At 46.7% G+C, this 25569-nt stretch overlaps 1 protein-coding gene across 1 annotated transcript in view; it reads right to left on the reverse strand.

The window, feature by feature from the left end:
• Positions 1-2752: 2752 nt before the first annotated feature.
• Positions 2753-25569, reverse strand: part of GARRE1 (granule associated Rac and RHOG effector 1) — an 86913-nt gene continuing 64096 nt past the window's right edge. The window contains 13 exon segments of the mRNA XM_053608248.1: positions 2753-5605; positions 6076-6154; positions 8973-9110; positions 10186-10351; positions 14682-14732; positions 14735-14849; positions 14851-14898; positions 14900-14941; positions 14943-15116; positions 15118-15234; positions 15236-15487; positions 15490-15721; positions 17863-17988. Coding sequence (XP_053464223.1) covers positions 5297-5605; positions 6076-6154; positions 8973-9110; positions 10186-10351; positions 14682-14732; positions 14735-14849; positions 14851-14898; positions 14900-14941; positions 14943-15116; positions 15118-15234; positions 15236-15487; positions 15490-15721; positions 17863-17988 — 1849 coding nt within the window. The 3' untranslated portion in view covers positions 2753-5296.

Genomic DNA, 25569 nt, shown 5'->3' on the forward strand with positions numbered 1-25569 from the left:
TGTGGCTATGAACAAGACTCACTCCTGGTTCATGGGACCTTGGTTCTAGTGAAAGACACAAGATTCCACAGGCTGCTAAATACAATAATGAAAAAAGCCAAGTTGGGCTGGGCACGGCGGCTCATGCCTGCAATCCTAGTATTCTGGCAAGCTGAGGCAGGTGGAATTCCTGAGTTCACAGGTTCCAGACCAGCCTGAGCCAGAGTGTCTCTAAAAATGGCTGGGCGTTGTGGTAGGCGCCTGTAGTACCAGCTACATGGGAGGCTGAGGCAAGAGAATCACTTAAACCCAAGACTTTGAGGTTGCTGTATGCTGTGACACCAAGCACTCTACCAAGGGCAAAAGTGAAACTTTGTCTCATTAAAAAGAAAAAAAAAAAGATTGAGACAGGCAGGTGGAGTTGGGGTGTGTGTGCATGGGAAGCCCTGAGGCTTAGAGGGAAAGGCATGAAACAGGTGAGACAGGCAGAGGAGATGTAAGAGTATGATGGAATTGGAGTGAAGGAGGGAGGGGTGCGGGGCCTTGGTGTGTGCCACAACTTCTGGGGGCAAGACATGATCGCAGGAGGGACTTTAACCTAACAATTGCAATCAGTGTAACCTGGCTTATTGTACCCTCAATGAATCCCCAACAAAAAAAAAGAAATACGCTTATAGGACTTGCTGGTTCCACTGAATGATGAGAGTAAAGAACCAAGAATCTTACAGGATATTAGCTTGAGCAACTGAATGGATGGATGATGGTATTCTTTTTTTTTTTTTTTTCAGTTTTTGGCCAGGGTTGGGTTTGAACCCACCACCTCTGGCATATGGGGCCGGTGCCCTACCCCTTTGAGCCACAGGTGCCGCCCAAGGATGATGGTATTCTTATCAAATATGGAGATGAGGTTGTCTCCCTTAAAAGACTTAAGAGTTTCATGGGCAGGGACTGAATCTTCTTTGCAGTCCTGGCCTCTAGGTGACATTAACAAATGTTGAAATAAGGTGACACACCTGAAACAATCCTTCTCCCTCACCTGGGCCTACATCCCCAACTCAACATTCCAACACAAGCTCCATTCAGTCCTCTAACAGACATGCAGAGGCCTGGCCCAGCCAGCCTACCCATGTGCTATTTAAGACCAGGTGCAGGGCGGCGCCTGTGGCTCAGTGGGTAGGGCACCGGCCCCATATACCGAGGGTGGCGGGTTCAAACCTGGCCCCAGCCAAACTGCAACCAAAAAATAGCCGGGCGTTGTGGCGGGCGCCTGTAGTCCCAGCTACTCGGGAGGCTGAGGCAGGAGAATCGCCTAAGCCCAGGAGTTGGGGGTTGCTGTGAGCTGTGTGACGCCACCACACTCTACCGAGGGCAATAAAGTGAAACTCTGTCTCTACAAAAAAAAAAAAAAAAAAAAAAGACCAGGTGCATGTGTTACTTCTGGAGCCTGCCCCTGAAGGTTCCTCAGATGTGCAGGTACATGTTGTACGCAGACAGCCAGTCATGATGTGCACACACAGCAGCTGATGCGTGGACTATCGGGAATGATTTATTTCCTCTTTGTCTCCTGCAGAGAAGGTCACCCACTCAAAGCCACATGGCTGGCATGTGGCATTTCAGCTACACCCTCTACCCCCATGCTGGTAGCTCTTAGATGGGAAAGAGGGATCACAAGCCCCCCAACTACCTCCACTGCCTGTGTGTCCCCCTCTATTTCTAAGATGGGACTGGGGCCCCCAAGGATCCTCTAGGACAATGGTTCTCAAGCTGTGGATTGTGACCCACAGGAACTGTATTAAAGGGTTGCGGCATTAGGAAGGTTGAGAACCAGTGCTCTAGGAGCTCAGCTCTAACTTCTGTTCTTACTGTCCCCACCCACCCAGGGCACGGCTGGGGTACAGGACTCCTCTTCCGTCTCCATCACTGCTCTGAGTGAAAGCCAGTGAACAGCACCAGGTGCTGCGTCACATGGGAACACACTTGAATAAAATAGGTACCCTTTCCTGCTAGCATTTTAATATAAATTTCCAGTGTATTCCTTAGCACACTTGTGCAGCATGACTGTTACTAAGCAACTGTGTCCTAAAGTGCATTTGGAAGGTTCTGGAACTTGTTCCCCATGCTCAACTTCAAGGCATCTCAACAAAAAGAAGCTGTAGGTGGTACTTACACTCACAGGTTATATATTAATGCTCATGTTACTCCATTTCCCTAAGTTCATGAATAAAAGTTTCAATGAAGGGCTGTTGGAATGAGTTGAAATTCCCTGGTAACCCAACTCCATTTCTGGTTCTCATGATACAGTCTCCTTCTGCTTAGCACATGGCATTACCCAGTGGACAGGTCCTTCCTATGCCTGTGGGTCAGGGTCTCTCTGCCACACACTGGGTCTATGCTGTAGCGAGAGGATGAAACAAGTCCTTATTCTTGGGCAGGTCACACAGCATCCATATTTGGTGGGATGTGGGTACTGGCAGATCCCACCCCACAGAGAGAGCTTGCATCCTTCCAGGAGACAGTCTCCCTCACCACTATATGGGCTCCATCTGTGTAGAGGCCTAAGCCATCTAGGCAATGCACCAGGCCTGGCTGGTAGTTCTGCTGCTTGCCCATCCATTCAGGCTCACCTTAATGTCCCAAATGACCTTCCCTCTTGCGAGGGCTCAGAATCAGGGGACAAGCTGACCTAAAAACCAACTCACGTGTAGCTTTTCAAAGTAACAAATTAGGGCTTCTGACATGTCTGCTGCAGCTCATTTTACACAATGATACAAAGTATTATTAAATGTATATTTTTAATAAAGCCAATAGTTATTTTACTTATAGGAGCTTTAAAAGTAAGATACAAAATGTAGAGTTCCAGTTTGGAAGCAATGAACTATTCACACCATGTCCTGCTGATGCCCGAGCAAGGCAGCCACACCTGGCCATGCAAAGGACACACACACTCACACACGCACACACATGCGCTTGGGCGAGACCCCTCTGCCGAGCGCAGCACCTGGAATTACCAGTGTTCAGAGCAAGGTGGTGCTGGGGACACAGCACCTACATAGAGACCACACAAACAGCTTCACACAGTCTCACCTCCCATGGAGATGCAATTATAAAATGTCTTCCTTAATAGAGAAGAACAAACTGGAAAGTGACAATTAGCAATGTCAATTGCGCTGGAGCATCAAAGACTGACCTCTGTCCAAGGTGAGGTCTTTGGGGAGGCACTATTAAAACAAGAGTACTTTAGTATAACAGAATGTGAAATACAGGGTATTGTGGACATATTACTGAAGGAAATAGAAAACTATATTACAAGTGAAACAGCCACAGACAACTTTAACAGCGACCAGTGTGTATACTGTGACAGCTAACACGGACAAGGGCCACACAGGGTTGGTGCGAAGCACGTGCCTGAAGAAGTCTATGTACAAAACAGTTCTCTGTAAACAGGGTGAGGTGAATGAATGCTCAGAACCCACGGTGAAAGATCATAAATACAGGCAACAATGGCATCCCACACAGCAGAAAGGACAACACCCAGGCCTGGAGACAGCCTGACTACACAGTACTAAGAACTCAGGGGGCTGGGCTCAGACATCCTAAGGGTCCAGCGCTGTAAGTAGTGTTGTGTGTGCGAGTGTGTACATACATATATATATATATATTTATTTATCCTTTTTGGTATTTTTAAATATAAATTTACTTATATCCGTAGAAAAATGAGAACATAAATGTGTTATTACAATCTGCTGGAAAAGCTTATATGGAGCTAGAAAGAATAAACCATTTATTAGTAGTTAACATATATTAAAATGGTTTAATGATTTAAGAAAATATAAAAAAAAATATTAATACTGTCAAACTTTCATACCACAAAATATTATGGATTTTTCTCAATTAGACTTTTTTCAAAGATGAAATATGAAAAATTTAAATAAATTTTATATAAAGAACTTTCTGTAACCTCAATTAATATACAGTGGGATATGTCTATTCTATATAGATATATATTTATTATTATTTCTCAATTTAAGCACCATTCAATTCTTCTGGATCCATTCTGGCTGGAAAATACCCCTAAATCCACAGGATGCTACCTATTTAATGGCACGTGTTAACTGAAAATGAGGTGGATTTTTTTTTTTTTTTTTTAGAGACAGAGTCCCACTTTATCGCTCTCCATAGATTGCTGTGGCGTCACAGCAACAACTCCTGTCCTCCAACTCCTGGGCTTAGGCGATTCTCTTGCCTCAGCCTCCTGAGTAGCTGGGACCACAATGCCCGGCTACTTTTGTTGCAGTCTGGCCGTGGCTGGGTTCGAACCTGCCACCCTCGGTATATGGGCTGGCACCCTACCCACTGAGCCACAGGCGCCGCCTGAGGTGGATTTTTTTTTAAAGAAAAGACTTTAAATTAATTTCTATCTACATCTTAATTGGTTTGTCTTCTAAACCACCTCCAAAATGTTACTGTAATTTCAAGTGCATGTGTGTCTGTGCAGCCCTTGACCACGCCCCCACGCTCTGGGGCAAAGCGCAGCTTTCCTCTGCACATGGACAGCAGCCAGCTGGCTCAATTCCATGCACCTTCGGCAGTACACCTTGGACATCAATTTGACAATCTTGCTGTTGTAAATCTGGTAAATACTGCACTGCCTGGGTGCTACTGGGGTGGCAAGGGGCTGTCTGCCCACAGGAAACCCAGGTGACTCCTCCTAATCACTAATAGTCTATATGTTGCTCATTTTATACAAGCTTACATAACGACAGTGCTGAACACCCCCCCAGCCAGTATATCTGTTATCTTAAAATATTCACTGCATGTTAGGCAGCAGATGTTTTAACTAAAAACCTAAATGAAAAAATAGCTATAAAATACAGTGATTGGTGTGGTCATCACTCAAAGTGTTAAGTAAGAAAAGAATAAGGTTAAAGAAAAATGGTCAGTTTTGCTCTAAGCCTTCAGGCCTGATACCTTCCCAACACACAGCAGGACTAATAACCCAAGAGCTGTGTTTCTCCAAGTATGGCTGGCAGCCGCCTGCATCAGATCACCTGAAGTGCATACTAAGCATACAGATTCTCCAGCATCCCCCTGAGGGTTAGAAACTCTGTTTACAGCTGGCTCTCTGGGGATCTGATGCCTCCAAAGTTTGAGAAGTCAGGCTTTAAAGGCCTGGAGCTGCCAACCTCCCCTGTCCCCAAGGAACTCTCCCCAAGACAGAGGTATACTGGTCCTTTGGGGGGGCTGGTATCAGCTAGCTGGCCCTGGGGCGAGGACACTCACCCCAATAGGTCTCGGCACATAGCAGGCTGGTCCTGCATCAGTACTGGGGCAGGTAAGCTGGCCTGCGCTCAGCCTTCCCAGGGAAAGCTTTGAAGCCCTTGGGCACCGCCTTGTGTGCAGGAGGTGCTGGGGGCTGTGGTGGGCTCTGTACATAGGTGAAGGAGGCAGTGCTACAGTCGCTGGTCACAGCCCACACTGGGGACTGCAGCATCTGCATGGTGTCGTTCCACTGGCTGCTGGGGCTGGCGACTGCATAGAGTGGTGCGCTTGGGCTGGGCAGTGTGCCAGGCAGCGGGGAGGGGTGTTGCCAGGGTGCTTTGGGAGGCCATGTTTTGGTTTTGTTATCCTGAGAAATGGAAGAGAGGTTTTAGTGGCATTTCTGGTGGTTTATCTTTTCCCACTTCCCCAGATCTCTGGCCCTTAGTCCCAGCTAGAAGGCAGGGGACAGCACCACCCCCTACCCACAGGCCTGTCCAACAGGGCTACATGCAATGACAGCCACCTTCTGTGCCTACACTGCTCAGTATGGTAGCCACTCACCATAGATAGCCAGTGCAATGGAGGAGCTGAACTTTTATTTATATTTAATTTAGATTTATTTAGCCACACGGGGTAAATGGCTATCATGCTATATGGCACAGCCCTAGAGTCTCCTGTACGTGTGGTTCTCAGTCAGCTGAGCTGGCCAGTCATTTAGAAAAAATCATGAAAAGAAAACTTGTTGGCTACAATGAAGACCCCTCCTTACTTAGAGGTCCTCTTAAGAGCTGTGGAACCTTGCCCATGGTCTGCACCCATAGAGCCAGCCCACAATACCTGGTTCATGTCCTCAGCTGCTGCAAGGAGAGGCGGCGAGGGTAGCGTGCTGGTCTCCTGCTCTCCGCTGCTGTGTTTCCTGAAGGAACAAAGAGCTCAGAACAGTGATCACCCAGCTTCCTCTCAGCCTATCTCCAGGGGACTCCCTATTTGCTTGGCCCTGGTGTCTCTGTGTCCTGGTTCTAGGTGGCATTGACTGGTACACTCTTGCAAAGCCAGCTCAGGGGGGTCAGGCAGGGATGTGGCAGCCATAAAGACAGGCTTCTGTCAATTGCTTTGATGCCACCAGCTTTGGCTTTTTGTTGGTTTACTCAACAGATACTGACTATTCACCACATACCAGCAATAAGTGATGTAAAAACAAAAGCTCAAGCTCAGCGCCTATAGCTCAAGCAGCTAGGGCATCAGCCACATACACCAGAGCTGGCGGGTTTGAATCCAGCCTGGGCTCACCAAACAATAATGATAACTATAACCAAAAAATAGCCGGGCTTTGTGGCGGGCACCTGTAGTCCCAGCTACTTGGGAGGCTGAGGCAAGAGGATCACTTAAGCCCAAGAGTTTGAGGTTGCTGTGAGCTATGATGCTACAGCACTCTACAGAGGGTGACAACTTGAGACTCTGTCTCAAAAAAACAAAAAACAAAAGCTCATTTGTTTTACTAATAACACGAAGACTGCTACAAGAGGCAAGATGTAGCAGGATCAGAGCCAGCATTCCTGTATGAGATGGCTGTCTCTGCAGAAGTGGTATTACAGGTAACTTCTCAGATGTCTAATTAACCATGTCTAAAACAGAAGTCTTAACCTCCACCCTGGCTCAGACTCAGTCCTCCTGTAGTCCCCCATCAGTTCATAGCACCCCTAAATACACACAAGCTCAGGCTGAAAACGTGTGCATCATCCTCTCGTATGTACCCAGCTGCCACTTCCCTGCCGGCTCCTCCCTCACTTAGTTCAGCTTTCTGTTCCTCAGAGGCCTCCTTGGCCACCCTTCTGAAAACAGAAAATCCACCAGTCCCTGCATTTTCTACCCTCACACCCTGCTTTATTTTTTGAGGTAGCAACCAACCCAACCTGTTTAATATGTTTTGCTTTTTCTTAATCTGCCTTCTCTCACGTAAGTTCCACGAGGAAGAGGACTGTGCTTTGTTTGCTCCTACACCACTAGTGCCTGGCAGGTGGCAGGTACCACCAAATGAAAGAATGAATGGACTTAACTTCTGTGAGCCCCAATTTCCTCACCTATAAATTGGAGATAAAAGAGGATTAATAAGGTGGTTGTTACGGGTTAAATACTGTACCTCCCAAATCCATATTTTGAAACCCTAACCCTTTATACCCTAGAATGTGAGCCTATTTAAAACTGGGCCTTTAAAGAGGTCATTAAGCTAAAATGAGGTCATCAGGCTGGGCCCTAATCCAGCAAGATTATGAGAGACACAGATGCCCGGCGGGAAGGCCAGTAACACACAGGGAGAAGTGGCCATCTATAAGCCAAGGAGAAGAAACCGACCCTGCCAACATCTGACCTCTGACTTTCAGCTTTCATTACTGTGAGGAAATGAATATTTACTGCTTAAGCCACCCAGTCTGAGGTACTTTGTGATGGCAGACCTAGCAAATGAATCCGGTTGTTATGAGAATTAAGTGGAAAAAATGTATGGGAAGTGCCTAGGCTGGGGCCTGGCCGACAGCAAACACCTCAACTTGGGCTAGTGCTCAATCACTGTCATCACTCCCATTATTACGCCATGTGTTCTAACTCAGGGCCCTTCCAGCTTTATCTACCTGTTCCTCACCGCTTGTCCAATGAAGACTGACTTTGTCACACAAAGCTGTGTAACCAGGCCTCCCTTCCCACTCCCAGCATGACCTCCAGTGCCCAAGGGAGCCTGCATACTCTCCATTCCCATGTCCTATCTGCCACTTTCAGACTGCTCTTTCCCATAGCCACAGCAGTCTGGCTCTTTTTTTTTTTTTGAGACAGAGCCTTAAGCCGTCACCCTGGGTAGAGTGCCGTGGCATCACAGCTCACAGCAACCTCCAATCACTTGAGCCCAGTGCTGGTCTCCTGCTCAATCACTCCTGGGCTCAAGTGATTCTCCTGCTTCTGCCTCCCAAGTAGCTGGGACTACAGGCACCCACCACAACGCCCGGCTATTTTTTGGTTGCAGCCATCATTGTTGTTTGGCAGGCCTGGGCTGGATTCAAACCCGCCAGCTCAGGCGTATGTGGCTGGCGCCTTAGCCGCTTGAGCTACAGGCGCCACGCCTGGCTCTTCTTTCTAACCAAACTCTTCTTTCAGTTCAGAGCTCACTTTAATGTTTGTGACTACTTTTGAACCCTTCTTAAATCTGAATATGCTATATTACTTCCATATTCAACTTTGAAATAGCATTCAAAGTTCATTTTATCCAGTACCACCTATGACAAAGAAACTGAGGGTCAGAGAGTGCCAGGCCCTCAGCTAGGGTTCCAGAGCCTGTTGGAGTCCAAATTAGAATGTGGTTGTCCTGGCCCTGCTCCTCCCACAGAAAGGGCTGCCTCCTGCAAGGCACAGACCAGCACCAACAGACCCCGTCTCCTGAATCCTTTCTTATCTATCATACTAGTATTTTTCGCTATTGTGAGACTGTTCTGCCAGCAAAAACTCAACCCGATATTCAGTCTGCTGGGCTACAAGCTTGTACAGTGGCCCCAAAGAGGCTGCACAAGATGAGGCCAGCTCTGCCTTGTAGAAGGTGCTCTTTAGAGGCCGTCAGCAGGTAATGCAGGAAGAACCCTCTACCTCTATCACATAAGGTGGACTGGGAGTAACTGGGGTCCTGACTTTCCCAGAGAAGTAAGTGATTCACACTTCCCTTTCTCTTCCCCTGGTTAGAAATCTCTTCATACCTTCTCTGTTTGACAGCAGCAACGAGGTCAGGCCCTGAAAACATGGAGAACAAGCTGTCCCCATTGGCTGAAGATGTCTCATCACTCGAGCTGGCTGAGTCTCCCTGAGCACCTGACCAGCCGCTGTGCAGGCCATCCCTGAAAGCCAAAGAGAGAAGATGATCCAGGGCCTCCTGCAGCCAGCCTGGACACTAGCTGGGCAGACCTGAGGCCAGCCCCTAATCTCCACTCCAACCCTAATAGAGCTGTCCTTACCTTCTCCTCATCTCATAAGCAAACAGTGGTCTGTCTCTCCCTTCTAAAAACTTAGGTTTCTTCCTTTCCCTTATTTTAAAAGTAATACATAGTTATCACTTCCCTCTATTCCTCTAAGAAGTCTGTAGTTTTGTGTATGAAATTTATTTTAGAGAAAACAAAAAGCTGAAAAGGTCTTTAGTCATCCAGATTTATTAACCAGGTAGCAATATGAGATGTGAAAAATCTCCAGTTTTGTTTATGATGAAAATCCACAATTCTGGGGCGGCGCCTGTGGCTCAGTCAGTAAGGCGCTGGCCTCATATACCGAGGGTGGCGGGTTCAAACCCGGCCCCGGCCAAACTGCAACCAAAAAATAGCCGGGCGTTGTGGCGGGCGCCTGTAGTCCCAGCTACTTGGGAGGCTGAGGCAAGAGAATCGCTTAAGCCCAGGAGTTGGAGGTTGCTGTGAGCTGTGTGAGGCCATGGCACTCTACTGAGGGCCATAAAATGAGACTCTGTCTCTACAAAAAAAAAAAAAAAAGAAAAGAAAATCCACAGTTCTCTCAGCATGCTGAATCTGAACCATATAACTTTGATTTTTGTAGGTTATGCTCATAGCATCCATAAATCATGTGGGTTTCACAGTCACATTCATTTCAGTATAAAGAATGTATTAAACATGCCATTGCTTTACAAACACCATCAAATAATATCCTCGTCTAGGGCTGAAGAATTTGTCCTGAAAATCATGAATTTATACCAATGGTATGTTCACAGGTACACATCATGCCACTTGGCATCTTACAGTCATAAAACTCTGATCTGTGAAGATTTAACCTCCTGTCACACTCCCATGATTAGGCTTAAAATTGGATTGCCTGGTAAGAAGGCACAGATGCCAAAGAGTCTCTTCTCATAGGACCCATGGAGGACACTCAAGCCCCAAACTCACCTTCCCTGTTGCACCCAGCACTCACCCTTCTGTGAAGAACTCTGGGAAAGGCCAGGTCCGATGGGCATCATCCATGGGTGGCCAGTTGCTCCGGGGGTTGCCCGGACGACGACCATGCTGGGTCTGTCGCTTCTGCTGCATGGCCTGGCTCACTCCTGCCACATAGCGTGCAAACTCTGGGTCTGAGCCCACTGTGTTGAGACAAAGGAATAAACAATGTGTGGGTGGCTCGGTGCCCGTAGAACAGTGGTTATAGCTTTCAGCCACATACGTCAAGGGTGGCGAGTTCGAACCTAGGCCAGCTAAACACAACAACTGCAACAAAAAATAGCCGGGTGATGTAGCGGGTACCTGTAGTCCCAGCTCCTTGGGAGGCTGAGGCAAGAGAATTGCTTAAGCCCAAGAGTTTGAGGTTCCTGAGAGCTGTGATGCCACAGCACTCTACCAAGGGCCACAAAGTGAGACTCTGTCTCAAAACAAAACACAAAAAACAATGCGTGGAGCCAAACTAGCCCCTTGGTTCCTTCCTTGCTCTCTGAAGATACGCTGGTCACACACACAATGACAGAGTTGGGTACAGGCTTTGCCCAGGACCCTGCTACGGTGAGATGGGGCTTTTAGCACACAGTTCTGAAGTTAGGATATGGTGTGTACAGGGGCTGTCAGGAAGGAAGAGGCAGGCTGAGTATGAAAGACAGACAGAAAGAAAAATGTCTGATTTATCCATGACTAGATTTTTTTTTTTTTTTGAGATAGAGTCTTACTTCTTACTTTGTCACCCAGGTAGAGTGCCATGGTGTCACAGCTCACAGCAACCTCAAAGTCCTGGGCTCAAGTGATTCTCCTGCCTCAGCCTCCCAAGAAGCTGGGACAACAGGCGCCCACCACAATGCCCGGCCTTTTTTTTTTTTTTTTTTAGAGATGAGGTCTCTTTCTGTTGCTCAGGCTGGTCTTGAACTCCTGAGATCAGGCAACCCACTTGCCTTGGCCTCCTCATGACTAGATTTTAAAGACAAAAACTAGATAAAATTATCTAATGTCTTGGTGCTATGTACCAAGACTTATCAGCTAATAACTTAAAAAATCAGATGATGAGGGCGGCGCCCGTGGCTCAGTGAGTAGGGCGCCAGCCCCATATGCCGAGGGTGGCAGGTTCAAACCCAGCCCCGGCCAAACTGCAACCAAAAAATAGCCGGGCGTTGTGGTGGGCGCCTGTAGTCCCAGCTGCTACAGAGGCTGAGGCAGGAGAATCGCGTAAGCCCAAGAGTTAGAGGTTACTGTGAGCTGTGTGAAGTCCTGGCACTCTACATGAGGGCGTTACAGTGAGACTCTATCTCTAAAAGAAAAAAAAAAATCAGATGATGGGCTCAGCGCCTGTAGCTTCAGCAGCAAAGGCGCCAGCTACATACAATGGAGTTGGCGGGTTCAAATCCAACCCAGGTCTGCTAAACAACAATTACAACTACAACCAAAAAATAGGTGTTGTGGTGGGTGCCTGTAATCCCAGCTACTTGAGAGGCTGAGGCAAGAGAATCGCTTAAGCCCAGGAGTTGGAGGGTGCTGTGAGCTGTGATGCCACGGCACCTTACCCAGGGTGACAGCTTGAGGCTCTGTCTAAAAAAAAAAAAATCAGATGATGACTTCAGCTAATGGACAGCTGAAAATTCACAGAGGATATATACTTTCCAGCTTGAGCCAAGCTTCCACCCAGTGTTTTCCTGAATGAGACCTAATCATTCTGTCTGAAGATCACGTAAGTAGCAAAGAAAAAGATAACATTTCAGAATGCGTTAGGTGGCAGGAAACACTGAACAGAGAACTGTTGGCATTTACAGAAAGTGCCAAACAAGAAGTCATGGCAGGAAAGCATCTACGGACCACAAACCCGTATATGCTCATCTACGGACCACAAATCCGTATATCCAAATATGACTCAGTGCCACATGCGTTTTAGCTTGGGATTAGGAAAAAGATGAGGGCACAATTCCATTACTAGCTTGTTCTTAGGCACTGTTACAGGACTATGGCACAAGGCCGTGCTATTTGTGCACTGCACAAAGATGCCCATACTAGGGGAGGAATTAGGAGCTGAAATCAAGGCCTGATACCACAGTCAGTCAAGCCATGCCTCAAAGACTGAGTTTACCTGTTCAGAGGTGGCACTAGAAGGTGCCTTCCTTAATTCACTAGTCTAAAAGAGCATCCCTCCTTAATTTTGCACAAAGGTCTGCACAGATCTCGTGCTGTCAGGGAAGGTTCTATCTAAGGCTACATCAGTGGACGTAAGCGTCAAAAAAGAACATCCAGAAGAAAAAAGAATTGTAGGCTAAAGACATAAGAGTCATCAGGGTCTCAATAGATGTCAAATATGGTAAAATTCTGCCAAACTACTGTTTATACTCTGGATTTAGTTACATGGCTGTTCAAACCGCACTGACCATTATCACCCCAGGTGGTGGCAGCCAGGTGGGCTTGCTCTTTCACAGGGTGGTGAATTGTTTGCCCTACTTGTGGCCCACAGGTGTAAGTAAATACAAGGTTTCCTACATCCTTCCACCCAAGAGGAGCAAGAACAAAAAAGCATGAACAGCAGTACCAGGAATTTTTTTTTTTTTTTTTTTTTGAGGATAGAGCCTCAAGCTGTCACTCTCGGTAGAGTGCTGTCACATCACAGCTCACAGCAACCTCCAACTCCTGGGCCCAAGCGATTCTCCTGCCTCCACCTCCCAAGTAGCTGAAACTATAGGCACCCGCCAGCTCAGGTATATGTGGCTGGCACCTTAGCCGCTTGAGCCACGGGTGCTGAGCCATTTTTTTTTTTTTGAGACAGAGTCTCATTTTGTCACCCTCGATAGATTCTCTTGCTCAGCCTCCCAAGTAGCTGGGACTACAGGCATCTGCTATTTTTAGAGACCAGGTCTCACTCTGGCTCAGGGTGGTCTCGAAACTGTGAGCTCAGGGCAATCCACCCGTCTTGGCTTCCCAAGTGCTAGGATTATAGGCATGAGCCATCCTGCACCGGCCTACCTATGAGGAATTTTTTAGAAGACACATCCTTCCTTTAAAAGTTAATGTGGAGGTATTTCAGGAAGCAATCTCCTCTTTATGGTAGTTATTCACTTATGAAAGTTATTTGTTATACTTAGTTGCAATATTGTACAGATTACCCCATGAATGGAAAATTTTTACTTCTGCATGTCTTTTGCTAAATTAGATAAAAGAGCTTGCATCTACCTACCTTACCTGTTTCTTACTAATGCTAGAAGTTTTGCAGGGAAAGTTTTTTCAATTCTATTATAAGCAAAGAGATGTGCTTTTTGAGCTCTCATTTTCCGAACCTTGTATCACTTACTTCATTTGCTTTTCTCTTGCTGCATTTGCAAAAGTCCAGGACAAATTTTGTTTCTCTCTGCTTTCTTTTCATCATGCTCATAATAAAGTGATTTATCTATTTCACTGGTCTTCCAAAGATCCTCCCTTTTAGGCCGGGTGCAGTAGCTCATGGCCTATAATCCTAGCACTCTGGGAGGCTGAGGTGGGAGGATTGCTTGAGCTCAGGAGTTTGAGACCAGCCTGAGCAAGTGCAAGACTCCATCTTTGCAAAAAATAAAAAAAATTAGCCAGGCATTGTGGTAGCCACCTATAGTCCCAGCTACTCGGGAGGCTGAGGCAAGAGGATTGCTTAACCCCAGGAATTTGAGGTTGCTGTGAGCTAAGGCTGAGGTCATGGGACTCTGGGGCCCTGAAACTCAGTCTCAAAAAAGGGAAAAATCCTACTTTAAGGCTACTAATTTCTACTACGGTTTTCATTTTAATGTACTTAATTTTGGCATTTCCCCTTAAATTTCTACTTTATTTTTGTTTTGTTTCTAAATTCTTCTTCCACGTCTTAAGATGACTCTGATGGTATTTTCACACTGTCTAAGCTAGGAGGTGAATTCTATGAGGCAGAAGGGGTATCCTACCACTCTTTACAATTCCTACGGTTTAGGTAAAAAAAAAAAAAAAAAAAAAGAATCAGTGAGTACTGACAATGAAATGTTAAAGAAAAGAAAGAGAAAAACATGATAGATAGAAAGAAAAAAAAAAAAAAGGAACCAGAATTTTAGGCTATGTAGTCAAGGAAAAGTGGCCCATAAAGGGCTGTACATGTTAACTCCCAAGAATGAGGAGGGCCCGGACTGGAGCCTGTTTGAACTATAAGACTTTGATCTGTTCCAGAAACATCTCTGAGCCTCAATTCTATTCTCTATACAATTGAGAAAAATAGTTCTGCTTACCTCTCTGCCGCTTTCTGACCCACTATTTCCCACTCTTGCTACATCTGCCCCACAAGTGTCATTTTTCTCCCTAACTTTCTCCATAGATACCCATACTTGTCTTCACAGTGAGAAAGGGTCTTACAGAGGTATTCAGTTATTTAACATTCACAAGGAAAGGCCATGGCAGACAGGCCCTACGAAGTCCTGAGCAATTAAATTTAATGTTGAAATGGGTAAAGGGTGAGAATGCCTCACATACCTGCGGGATCAAAAGGCAGAATCTCTCCCAACATTCCAAAGACTCCGTCACTTGGTCACGGTTTGGCCAGGTATTATTTCTAGGTCCCTGTGGCTTCTGTCCCAAAACCTCTGACATCACATTATCCATATAGCTGCTCACCAGACCCAAGCTATACAAGTCGGAACTGGAGATCAGATATGCCAGGCCACTGAGCAAGAGGAGACAGACCTGTTCCATACAGTCTGTGCTGGCTGCTGGGATGAGCCATGTACCCATTTTTCCAGGTGCCCGAGGCTGAGGCAGAGGCTGCTGCGATCCAATGGGTTGGAGCAGGTGTTGGTAGTACTGGACCTGGGGCTGCGGTTGCTTTGGGGACTGCTGCTGAGGTGCCAGTCCTGGCTGGGGTGTCAGTGGTGTGTGTGCCCCAGCCTGGGGTGGCCGTGATGGAGGGGGGCACAGACAGTGATGGCTGCTGTGGTTGCATGGCTCCTGCTTTCTGCTCAGTCACCATGGCTGTGGCAGCAGAATTACGCCTTGTCACCAATGGAGAGCCCTGATGTGACTGGCCCATGGTTAAAGCCTGAGAGAAAATCTATTACCTCTTGCATTTCCTGATCACTTGGCAAGTTCATACCCTTCTCATCCTTGCCCTCGTCCCCAGGCAGGAAGTTCTCATGTCTCTCCACAAGAAAACCATTGGCCATAGGATGACTGGAATTCTGAGCTGACTGCGAAGAGTCTGTAGTCCTAGGGAAATTGCCAATGTTCAAAATGTTTTGTAACCTTGTATCAATATTTACTGGGCATTTTGGCCTTCTCTTCTGAAACACCCAGCTATGAAGATGTTTTTGGAAGGGGTATTTTGGATGGTGTAATTATTGCTGCTGTTAGAGCTGGTACATGAAGCTTTCTTGGTGAACCGAGAGGTCAATTTGGAAAATGTCTTCTGCAGGCCACCTGAATATTTGTTTCCATTTCCAGAAGGCAGGTCAGTCTGATTCCCAAAATCACAGATCTCCCTTTGAAGCTGGATCTGTATGCAGGGTAAAGCTTGTTCCCTATTTAAATAAAAATTTACTTATTAAAAAAAAAGAAAGACAAATATAAAAATTAGAAAATAAAATAGATGTCTTTATATTTAAGAAAGACTCTGAAAACAAGATAGACCTCCCTGGTTGGTATCAGGTTCACCTTTCTTTTTCTTTCTTTTTTTTTTAAGAGACAGAGTCTCACTTTGTCACCCTTGGTAGAGTGATGCGGCATCACAGCTCACAGCAACCGCCAGCTCTGGGCTTAAGTGATTCTCTTGCCTCAGCCTCCTGAGTAGCTGGGACTACAGGTGCCCGCCACAAAGCCCGGCTATGTTTTGTTGCAGTTTGGCCGGGGCTAAGTTCAAACCTGCCACCCTTAGTATATGGAGCCAGTGCCCTACCCACTGATCCTCAGGGTCACTTATTATTTTATAGATAAATAAATACTCAACGGTTTTAAGAATATGTAATTTATAGCATCTAATGTAGGGCTTCAAAAACTATAACACTACAATTAATATTATAATTCTGAGGAGTCTGACTGACTGAAACACTCTAACTATAGCACAGAAGAGCAATGCATAGCTGGGGGCGGGGGTGCAACTGGCAAGTTTATCTTTGGGCCTAAGAAAAAGTGACCAAGGCTCGGTGCCTGTAGCTCAATGTAGCTCAAGTGGCTAGGGCACCAGCCACATACACCGGAGCTAGCAGGTTCAAATCCCTAGGCCTGCCAAACAGCAATGACAACTGCAAGTAAAAAATAGCTGGGCGTTGTGGCGGGTGCCTATAGTCCCAGCTACTTGGAAGGATGAGGCAAGAGATTCGCTTGAGCCCAGGAGTTGGAGGTTGCTGTGAGCTGTGACACCACGGCCCTCTACCCAGGGCGACAGCTTGAGACCCTGTAGCTCAGTGAGTAGGGCACTGGCCACATACACTGAGGCTGGCAGGTTCGAGCCCAGCCCAAGCCTGCTAAAACAACAATGACAACTGCAACCAAAAAATAGAAAGGCGTTGTGGCGGGCGCCTGTAGTCCCAGCTACTTAGGAGGCTAAGGGAAAAGAATCACTTAAGCCCAAGAGTTTGAGGTTGCTGTGAGCTGTGACACCATGGCACTCTGGCACTCTACCAAGGGCGACATAGTGAGATTCTTCTGTCTCAAAAAAAAAAAAAAAAGGCTCAGCGCCTGTGGCTCAAGTGGCTAAGGCACCAGCCACATACACTTGAGCTGGTGGGTTGGAATCCAGCCAGGGCCTGCCAAACAACAATGATGGCTGCAACCAAAAAAACGTAGCCGGGCATTGTGGCGGGCGCCTGTAGTTCCAGCTACTTGGGAGACAAAGGCAAAAGAATCACTTGAGCCCAGGAGCTGGAGGTTGCTGTGAGCTGTGATGCCACAGCACTCTATCCAAGGTGACAGCTGGAGGCTCTGTCTCAAAAAATAAAAAAGAAGAAAAAGTGACCGAGAGCCATGCAGATCCAACAGAGGGACAACGGACAAATGCATAAACCAGAGGGAGGTGGTGAGGAGGACTCGAGGACAGTATACACCACTGTGGCTGGAACGGATGGCTATTACTTCCAAGGTGTTCTGAGCATCTGTTTCCTACAGATAGAAAGGGCATGGGGCAGAAGGTGAGGCAGATGATGGCAGGCGTGACCCCACAGAAGTTGCTTCAGTATTCTGGCCTATCTGTGCTCATGGGTTCAGAAAAAGAGAAGAAGTATGGCTAGATGTTTAAGGTCCCTCCCATTCTAAAATTAATGATTCACAAAGAGATAATCTTCCAACTGTCAGCTACTTTTAGATATAAGTAAATTTCACGAGGGATGTAAGTAAGTTTTCTTAACATTTCTCTGCTTTTAGTTCATAAGGAGAATGTGAGTTGGGTTACAAGTCTTCTTGATGGACTTTCTTTCAAATGACAAAACAAAGGCAAAAATGTTAAAAAATTGGGGAATCTGGAGTAAAGGCATATAGCAATTCTTTGTAACCATATTCCTGCAACTTTTCTGCAGGTTTGAAATTGTTCTAAAATACAGCTACAGAAAATTCTCTGTATTGAATTATTTACCCACATACTATCAGTATATGGTCACAAGGTCCTTGGGTATGGCCCTAAGTGCAACCATTCACAAAGCCAATTCAAGTGACTGGTGCAGACACCAACCTTCCTGCTCTCCAGCGGTTTAGGTCCAGCATAGCAGTGTAGAGCACGTCCACCAGACCCAGGGTCTTCTCAGGATCAAGGCTTCTCTGTAGCAGGGACATGGTAGCAGGGTCTTCTTTCAGGCACCTAAGCACAAAGCAGGCTGCATTTATTTTGGATGCTCTTCCCTGCAAATGTGTTTCAAGCAGGCCTCAGAGAGACGGCTACAACTTTTACGTAGTTTTGGCAACTCCCCCAAATTCAATGATTCTAGCAACTAGAGCAGCAGTCCCCAACTTTTGGCATCAGGAACCAATTTCATGGAAGACAATTTTTCTAGACTTGGGGGTGAGGGAGATGGTTTGGGGATGATTCAAGTGCATGAATTACATTTACCTCAGATGAGGCATTAAGACTCTCATGAGAAGCACGAAACTTAGGTCTCTCACATGTGCAGTCGTAGGGTTCGGGCTCCTATGAGAAGCTAATGCTGCTGCTAACCTGACAGGAGGCGGAGCTCAGGTGGTGACAAGAGCAATGATGCCCAGCTGTAAATACAAACCAAGTTTCCCAGACTCACCTGCCACCAGCCAGCTGTGTGGCTCACCTTGCCTTTTGCCTGCCTGCCTTCTAACAGGCCATGGTGGGGGCGGGGTGGAGTTGGGGGCCCGCTGGGTACCATACATCTAGAGAACAGGGCTAACAATGGAACTCACTGTTCTGCAAAAGGAGGAGGAAGCAATAGGTTCTGGAGTCCTGTGACATAATAAGAAATATATATTTAACCAGGCGTGGTGGCTCACACCTATAATCCTAGCTATCTGGGAGGCCGAGGCAGGTGGAATGCTTGAGCTCAGGAGTTTGAGACCAGCCTGAGCAAGAGCGAGACCCCCATCTGTACTAAAAATAGAAAAATTAGCCAGGTGTTATAGTGGGAGCCTATTGTCCCAGCTACTCAGGAAGCTAAGACAAGAGGATTGCTTGAGCACAAGAATTTGAGGTTGCTGAGAGCTAAGATACCATAGCACTCTACCCAGGAGGACAGAGTGAGACTCTGTCTCAGAAAAAAAAAAAAGAAGAAAAAAGTACATATATATATATATTTGGTCTATCTCCAGTTCCTGTCACAGAGCTTCTTCTTCTTTTTTTTTTTTTTGGCCAGGGCTGGGCTTGAACCCACCACCTCTGGCATATGGGGCTGGCGCCCTACTCCTTGAGCCACAGGCGCCGCCCCCTGTCACAGAGCTTCTAAAACCTCTTTGGGTTTTCCTGGGTAACAGGAGTGGTTTTTTTCCTAACGAGATAACTTTTGCTGGGCTCCTGGCTAGCTTCAGGATGGGGGCTGGTCACTAGAAAGACCAAGTTGTGGTGAGAAGCTTGGGACTTCTAGCCTCGCCATCTTCATACTCCTGGGAGGGAGGATGGTAGAGTCCTAGGTTGAATTAATAACCAATCACACAGTATAACAAAGCCTCCATACCAGTCATGGAACTACAGAGTTCTGAGAGCAACCAGGCTGGTGAAGAAATGGAAGGGCTGGGAGTATGGCAAACCTTAGGGATGGTGTAGAAGTCCCATGCCCCTGCAAACTTGCCAAACCTCATGTGCCTTTTTGTGTGTGTGTGACAAGAGTCTCACCCTGGAGCCCACGCTAGAGTGCTAGGGCTTCAAGCTAGCTCACAGCAACCTCAAACTCCTGGGCTCAAGTTATCCTCTTTTTTTTTTTTTTTTTAAATAGTCTCATTTTGTCGCCCTTGGTAGAGTGCCATGGCGTCACAGATCACAGCAACCTCCAGCTCTTGGGCTTAGGTGATTCTCTTGTTTCAGCCTCCCAAGTAGCTGGGACTACAGGTGCCCGTCACAACACCTATTTTTTTGTTGCAGTTTGGCAGGGGCTAGGTTCGAACCTGCCACCCTCATATATGGGGCCGGGCGCCCTACTCACTGAGCCACAGGCACCACCCAAGTTTTGTTTTTTTAGTAATTTTTCTATTTTTAGGAGGGACGGGCCTCACTCTTACTTAGGCTGGTCTGGAGTACCTGGTTTCAAGGGATCCTCCCACCTCGGCCTCCCAGAGTCACTGCACAAGGCCTCCTTCTCCTTATGTACGTCTTCGTCTGGCTATTCGTTTCTATCTGTTCTAATGTCCTTTATAATAAACCAGTAAATATAAGTAAATGTTACTTGGAGTTCTGTGAGCCTTTATAGAAACCATCAAACCTGAGCAGGAGGTTATGGGAACCCCTAATTTATAGACTGTTGGTCAGAAGTCAGATGAGAACCTGAGACTTGTTTTTGGCATCTAAAGTGGGGAGTAGTCTTGTAGGACTGGGCCCTTAACCTGTGGGGTCTGTTCTAACTCTGGGCAGCTAGTATCAGAATTTTATTGTAGGATAACCAGTGTCTACAGAAAACTGGAGAATTGCTTAGTGTGTAAAACCCACATATTTGGTGTCAGAAGTGTTGTGTGAGTATAGGAAAATCAGTTTTGGATTTCTGTGTGTCTCAGCACACAACACATGGTCTGCCCTGACCTTCCTCTCCGCCCTGCTGAGAATCTGTGGTCTAGCGCAACATCTCTTCCTTTGCCAATTCTTTTCCCTAAAGCTGTCTCTCCTTTCCTGTACAGACTTCACAGCTATGCCTAAGAAACTGGGAGTCAGTGGAAGAAAAAACCCTTGTATCTGCCATCTGGACTCACTGAAAATTTCAGGAAAACAATGAACATGGCCCTTCCATGCTTTAACTTTACTCTTTCTAAGATAATTATTTCACGCTTGTCCTCTCTTGCAAAGGTCTGATATTCCTGTCACATCTTCAATTCTTTCCCATCTCAAATCTCACTAAATTGAGCAAATACGTGTAAGTAGAGGACACTGCTTCACCTGCCCTCACACTAATTCCACCAGTCCACTGCATCTGTCTACCCATCCTGCCCGCCTCATGTCCTAACACAACATGTGTCCTTCTCTTGTCACAGGCTGCCCTCCAGCTGAGCGTGGGATGCTGCGCAGCCTCTTGCCTTCCCAATCATCTGTAATCACCCCATTTCTCTCCTGGGACACTCCCTTTGGGAAACAAACCAGCCTCACCAACCACCCTCTCTTAGCTCCACATTTCTTCCCAATTTTTTTTTTTTTTTTTTTTTTTTTTTGCCAGGGCTGGGCTTGAACCTGCCACCCTTGGTATATGGGGCCAGCGCCCTACTCTTTGAGCCACAGGTGCCACCCCTTAGCTCCACATTTCTTTCCAGACATGACCCCATTTCTCCACTCCCCACTTTAGCAAAGCACATTTTCTCCCCCTTCTCCATACCTCCTATTCTCCCCTCACTCTAAAGCAGCTTTTAGCCAACTTAGATCTTGCCAAACTCAAGAGCCAGTTACACCTTTCTCCACCTTACCCAATCTCTCAGCAACATTTTCCAATGCTTCTCTTCCTGGAAATATCTTCTTCTTTAGATTTGGTGGCCTCACACTCACTCAGTTTTCCTCCCAACTCACTGGAAGCTCCTGCTTGGTCTCCTCTGCCAATGCCTCCTGCTCTCCTTCTCACCTAACACCTGTGTATGGTGGAGTAACCCAGGCTTCGTTCCCTCTCCAGGGAGTACTGCTGCTTTACCCACCATCCCTACACTACCAAATTTCCTTTGCCAGGCCAGACCTTACCCCTGTGCTCCACTCTCCTATGCCCAACTATATACTTGACATCAGGCACCTCACAGGTAACCTGATCACAGTTCTTAATCCTCCTCCTCCGACCAAAACCCACTCTGATTCCTCCAGCCTTCGGCAATAAGTGAACAACACAACTATCTACTCCCAAACCTATAAACGTTTCAGTCCTATACATCCTACATGCAATCCACCAGCTAATCCTGACAGTTCTTCCAAAACATATGTGAATGCAAGCACTTCTCATCACTTCCCTTATTACCACTCTACTTCAAGAAGCTATCACCTCCTATGCCTCAGGACCAACCTCTCACCTGGGGTCTTTTTCTCCACTCCTGTGTCCCTCCAAAGCATATCTTTCACACAGCAGTCTGAGTGAGCTTCCTGTAGTCAAATCAGATCGCATCGCTCTGCTGTTTAAAATCCTCCAATGGCATCCGATCATGACTGAAGTAAAATCCAAACCCCTACTACAGTTTATCACAGTTCAATTTACAATTGCCAAGATGTGGAAATAACCTAAATGTTCATCAACTCAGGAATAGATTAACAATCTGTGGTATGGCTCGGCACCTGCAGCTCAAGCAGCTAAGCGCCAGCCAAATACACCTGAGTGAAGGGTTCAAATTCAGCCTGGGCCTGCCAAACAACAATGACCACTACAACCAAAAAATAGCCGGGTGTTGGGGCAGGTTCCTGTAGTCCCAGCTACTTGGGAGGCTGAGGCAAGAGAATAGCTTAAGCCCAGGAGTTGGAGGTTGCTGTGAGCTGTGACGGTACAGCACTCTACCCAGGATGAAAGCTTCAGGCTCTGTCTCAAAAAAAAACAAAACAAAACATAAAAACAAAAAAAAACAAACTGTGGTATATGTATACAATGGAGTACTGTTCAGCGGTAAGAAAAGATGGAGACTTTACATCTTTTGTATTAACCCAGATGGCTCTGAAACACATTCTTCTTGGTAGAGTATCGTAAGAATGGGAAAGCAGACTCAGCGCTTGTAGTACAGTGGTTATGGTGCCAGCCACATACACCCAGGCTGGTGAGTTGGAACCCGGCCTGGGCCAGCTAAACAACAATGACAACTCCAACAAAAAAATAGCCAGGCATTGTGGCAGGTGCCTATAGTCCCAGCTACTTGGGGGGCAGAGGCAAGAGAATCACTTGAGCTCAAGAGTTAGAGATTGCTGTGAGCTGTAACGCCATGGCACTCTATTGAGGGCGATATAGTGAGACTCTGTCACAAAAAAAAAAAAAAAGGGAAAGCAAGTATACTCAATTTTATTATAAAGCCAGTAGACAATCTAACACATACCCACATAGGAGAAAAACTTAATTCTATTCAAGTTGGGGGAGAGGGGGAACAAAGGAGGGGAGAGGAGAATCGGGGTGCTGCCACTTAAAAGGCACAAGGTAGGGGTATATGGCACACATCTTGGGTGTGGGACACAACTACAAGGACTCTACCTAACAAATTGAAAAATTGTGACCTGGTTGTTTGTTCTAGTATTATTTCACAATAACCTGAAATTTAAAAAATAAATAAATAGGCCAGGTGTGGCAACTCACACCTATAATCCCAGCACTCTGGGAGGCAGAGGTGGGTGGGTGGGTCTCACGAGTTTTAGACCAGCCTGAGCAAGAGCAAGACCTTGTCTCTAAAAATAGCTGGGAGTTGTGGCGGGTGCCTGTAGTCCCAGCTACTAGGGAAGCTGAGGCAAGAGAACTGGTTTACTCTCCAAGGTAGGAGTTTGAGGTTGCTATGAGCCATGATGCTAAGGTATTCCACTGAGGGTTACAAATTGAGACTCTGTCTCAAAAATAATAAAAAATAAAAATAGGGCAGTGCCTGTGGCTCAGTGGGTAGGGCGCTGGCCCCATATACTGAGGGTGGTGGGTTTGAACCCAGCCCTGGCCAAACTGCAACAAAAAAACAGCCGGGTGTGGTGGTGGTCGCCTGTAGTCCCAGCTACTTGGGAGGCAGAGGCAAGAGAATCGCCTAGGCCCAAGAGCTGGAGGTTGCTGTGAGCTGTGACGCCACGGCACTGTACTAAGGGCGACAAAGTGAGACTCTATCTCTAAAAATAAATAAATAAATAAAAATAAAAAATCCTTGTCACAGCCCGCAGGCCCTGTGACTACTCTGCACTTTGTCCTAGCTGTAAGGCCTTCTCATGTTTCCTGAATGGGTTTGGCTGCATCTCATGACCTTTGCTCTTACTGCTGCCTTACCCTGAATTGCTCTTCCCTAAGATTGTGGTATGTCGGGGGCGGCGCCTGTGGCTCAGTGAGTAGGGTGCCAGCTCCATATACCAAGGGTGGTGGGTTCAAACCCAGTCCCCGTCAAACTACACCAAAAAAATAGCCAGGTGTTGTGGCAGGTGCCTGTAGTCCCAGCCATTTGGGAGGCTGAGGCAAGAGAATCACCTAAGCCCAGGAGCTGGAGGTTGCTGTGAGGGCGACACAGTGAGACTCTGTCTCTTAAAAAAAAAAAAAAAGAAAAAAGATTGTGGTATGTCCAACTGCTCTCAGCATGTGAACATTCACACTCTACTCAGTCTACTCCATCAAGAGGCCTTTTCTGAGAGGAGAACTATTAGAGCAGCACAGGCCCATCAGGAAGACACCTGCCTGTCCCTGAGCACTCTGAGCATTTAATGGTAAAATCAACACTTGTCAAGGCTCCCTAAGGAGGCAGTAGTACTTCCCAATGTAACTCTGGCTTGAGAGGAGATAAATCTGAGGAGATGAGAGCTAGCCAGCCTCGGAAACACAGGAAAAGGCGAGCAACAAGGAAAGCTCTGTCAGTGCCTAACCAGAGTTTGGACACCTGAGAAAGAATCATGGCTGCTGAACATGGCCAATGCTCAGGGAACATAGTTCTCTCCGCCTGAAATCCCAGATTATAAAACACACTTGTGCTGCACTCCCAAGCCAACTTCTGGTTGTAAGATGGCTTGTCACGTGTGTTTGCCTACTAGGAGAGCATTTGCTGTTTGTACAGAAAGGAGTAGTAGAGTTTCTGGTGATAATTTCTCTTTTTGAAAAACCAACTTATTGACATTTTTATTTTGTTCATCAGTCTAGAGCTGATCAATAAAATGCCCTTGAAAGACTAAACCTATTCTGTTGACAAATCACCAAGACCCTCTATCTCTTCTTAGATAAAAACCAACTCCCTGAAGGCCCCTATATGTTTTGACGTCTATGCGTCCCCATCTTCCCACAACCCAATGCACCTCCACCTGCCTGGTTACTGCTCCCCATGCTTTACACTTGCTGTTCCTCTGTCAGAAATGCTTTCCCCAGCACCTGTCTGGGTGGCAAGCTTCTCTCAAGATCCTTCCTGACTTGGCTGGGTGCCCGTAGTTAAGGGCGCCAAGCCACATACACCTGGGGTGGTGGGTTCAAACCCAGCCTGGGCCTGCTAAACAACGACAAGTGCAACAAAAAAGTAGCTGGGTGTTGTGGTGGGGGCCTGTAGTCCCAGCTACTTGGGAGGCTGAGGCAAAAAAACCGCTTAAGCCCAAGAGTTAGAGGTTGCTGTGAGCTGTGATGCTATGGCACTCTCCTGAGGGCAACACAGTGAGACTCTGTCTCAAAAAAAAAAAAAAAAAAGGAAACTTCTTGACTGACTTCCCTATCTTAACCCCAATTATTCTCTATCACGTGATTCTGTTCTAATTTTCCTCACTTTGCTATTCTTTTTTGAGGCAGAGTCTCACTCCATCACCCTGGGTAGAGTACTGTACTGTGGCATCATAGCTCACAGCAACCTCCAACTCTTGGGTTCAAGCCATCCTCCTGACTTAGCTTCCAGAGTTGCTGGAACCATAGGCACCCGCCACAATACAAACTCCTAAATTCAAGCAATCCACCCACCTTGGTCTCCCAGTGTGGTGGGATTACAGGCATCTGTTCTAATTTTCTTCATACGCTGGCCAGTTTCTGAACTTATCTCTGATGCTTACTACTTGTCTCCAGCCCTCTCTCTTAGTCCCAAAGTCGGCTCTAGGAGGGGCAGGGCCCTGTTTGTCTTACTCATGATTAAC

The sequence above is a fragment of the Nycticebus coucang genome, chromosome 10 (genome assembly GCF_027406575.1).
Source record: "Nycticebus coucang isolate mNycCou1 chromosome 10, mNycCou1.pri, whole genome shotgun sequence".
NCBI classification, from domain to species: domain Eukaryota; kingdom Metazoa; phylum Chordata; class Mammalia; order Primates; family Lorisidae; genus Nycticebus; species Nycticebus coucang.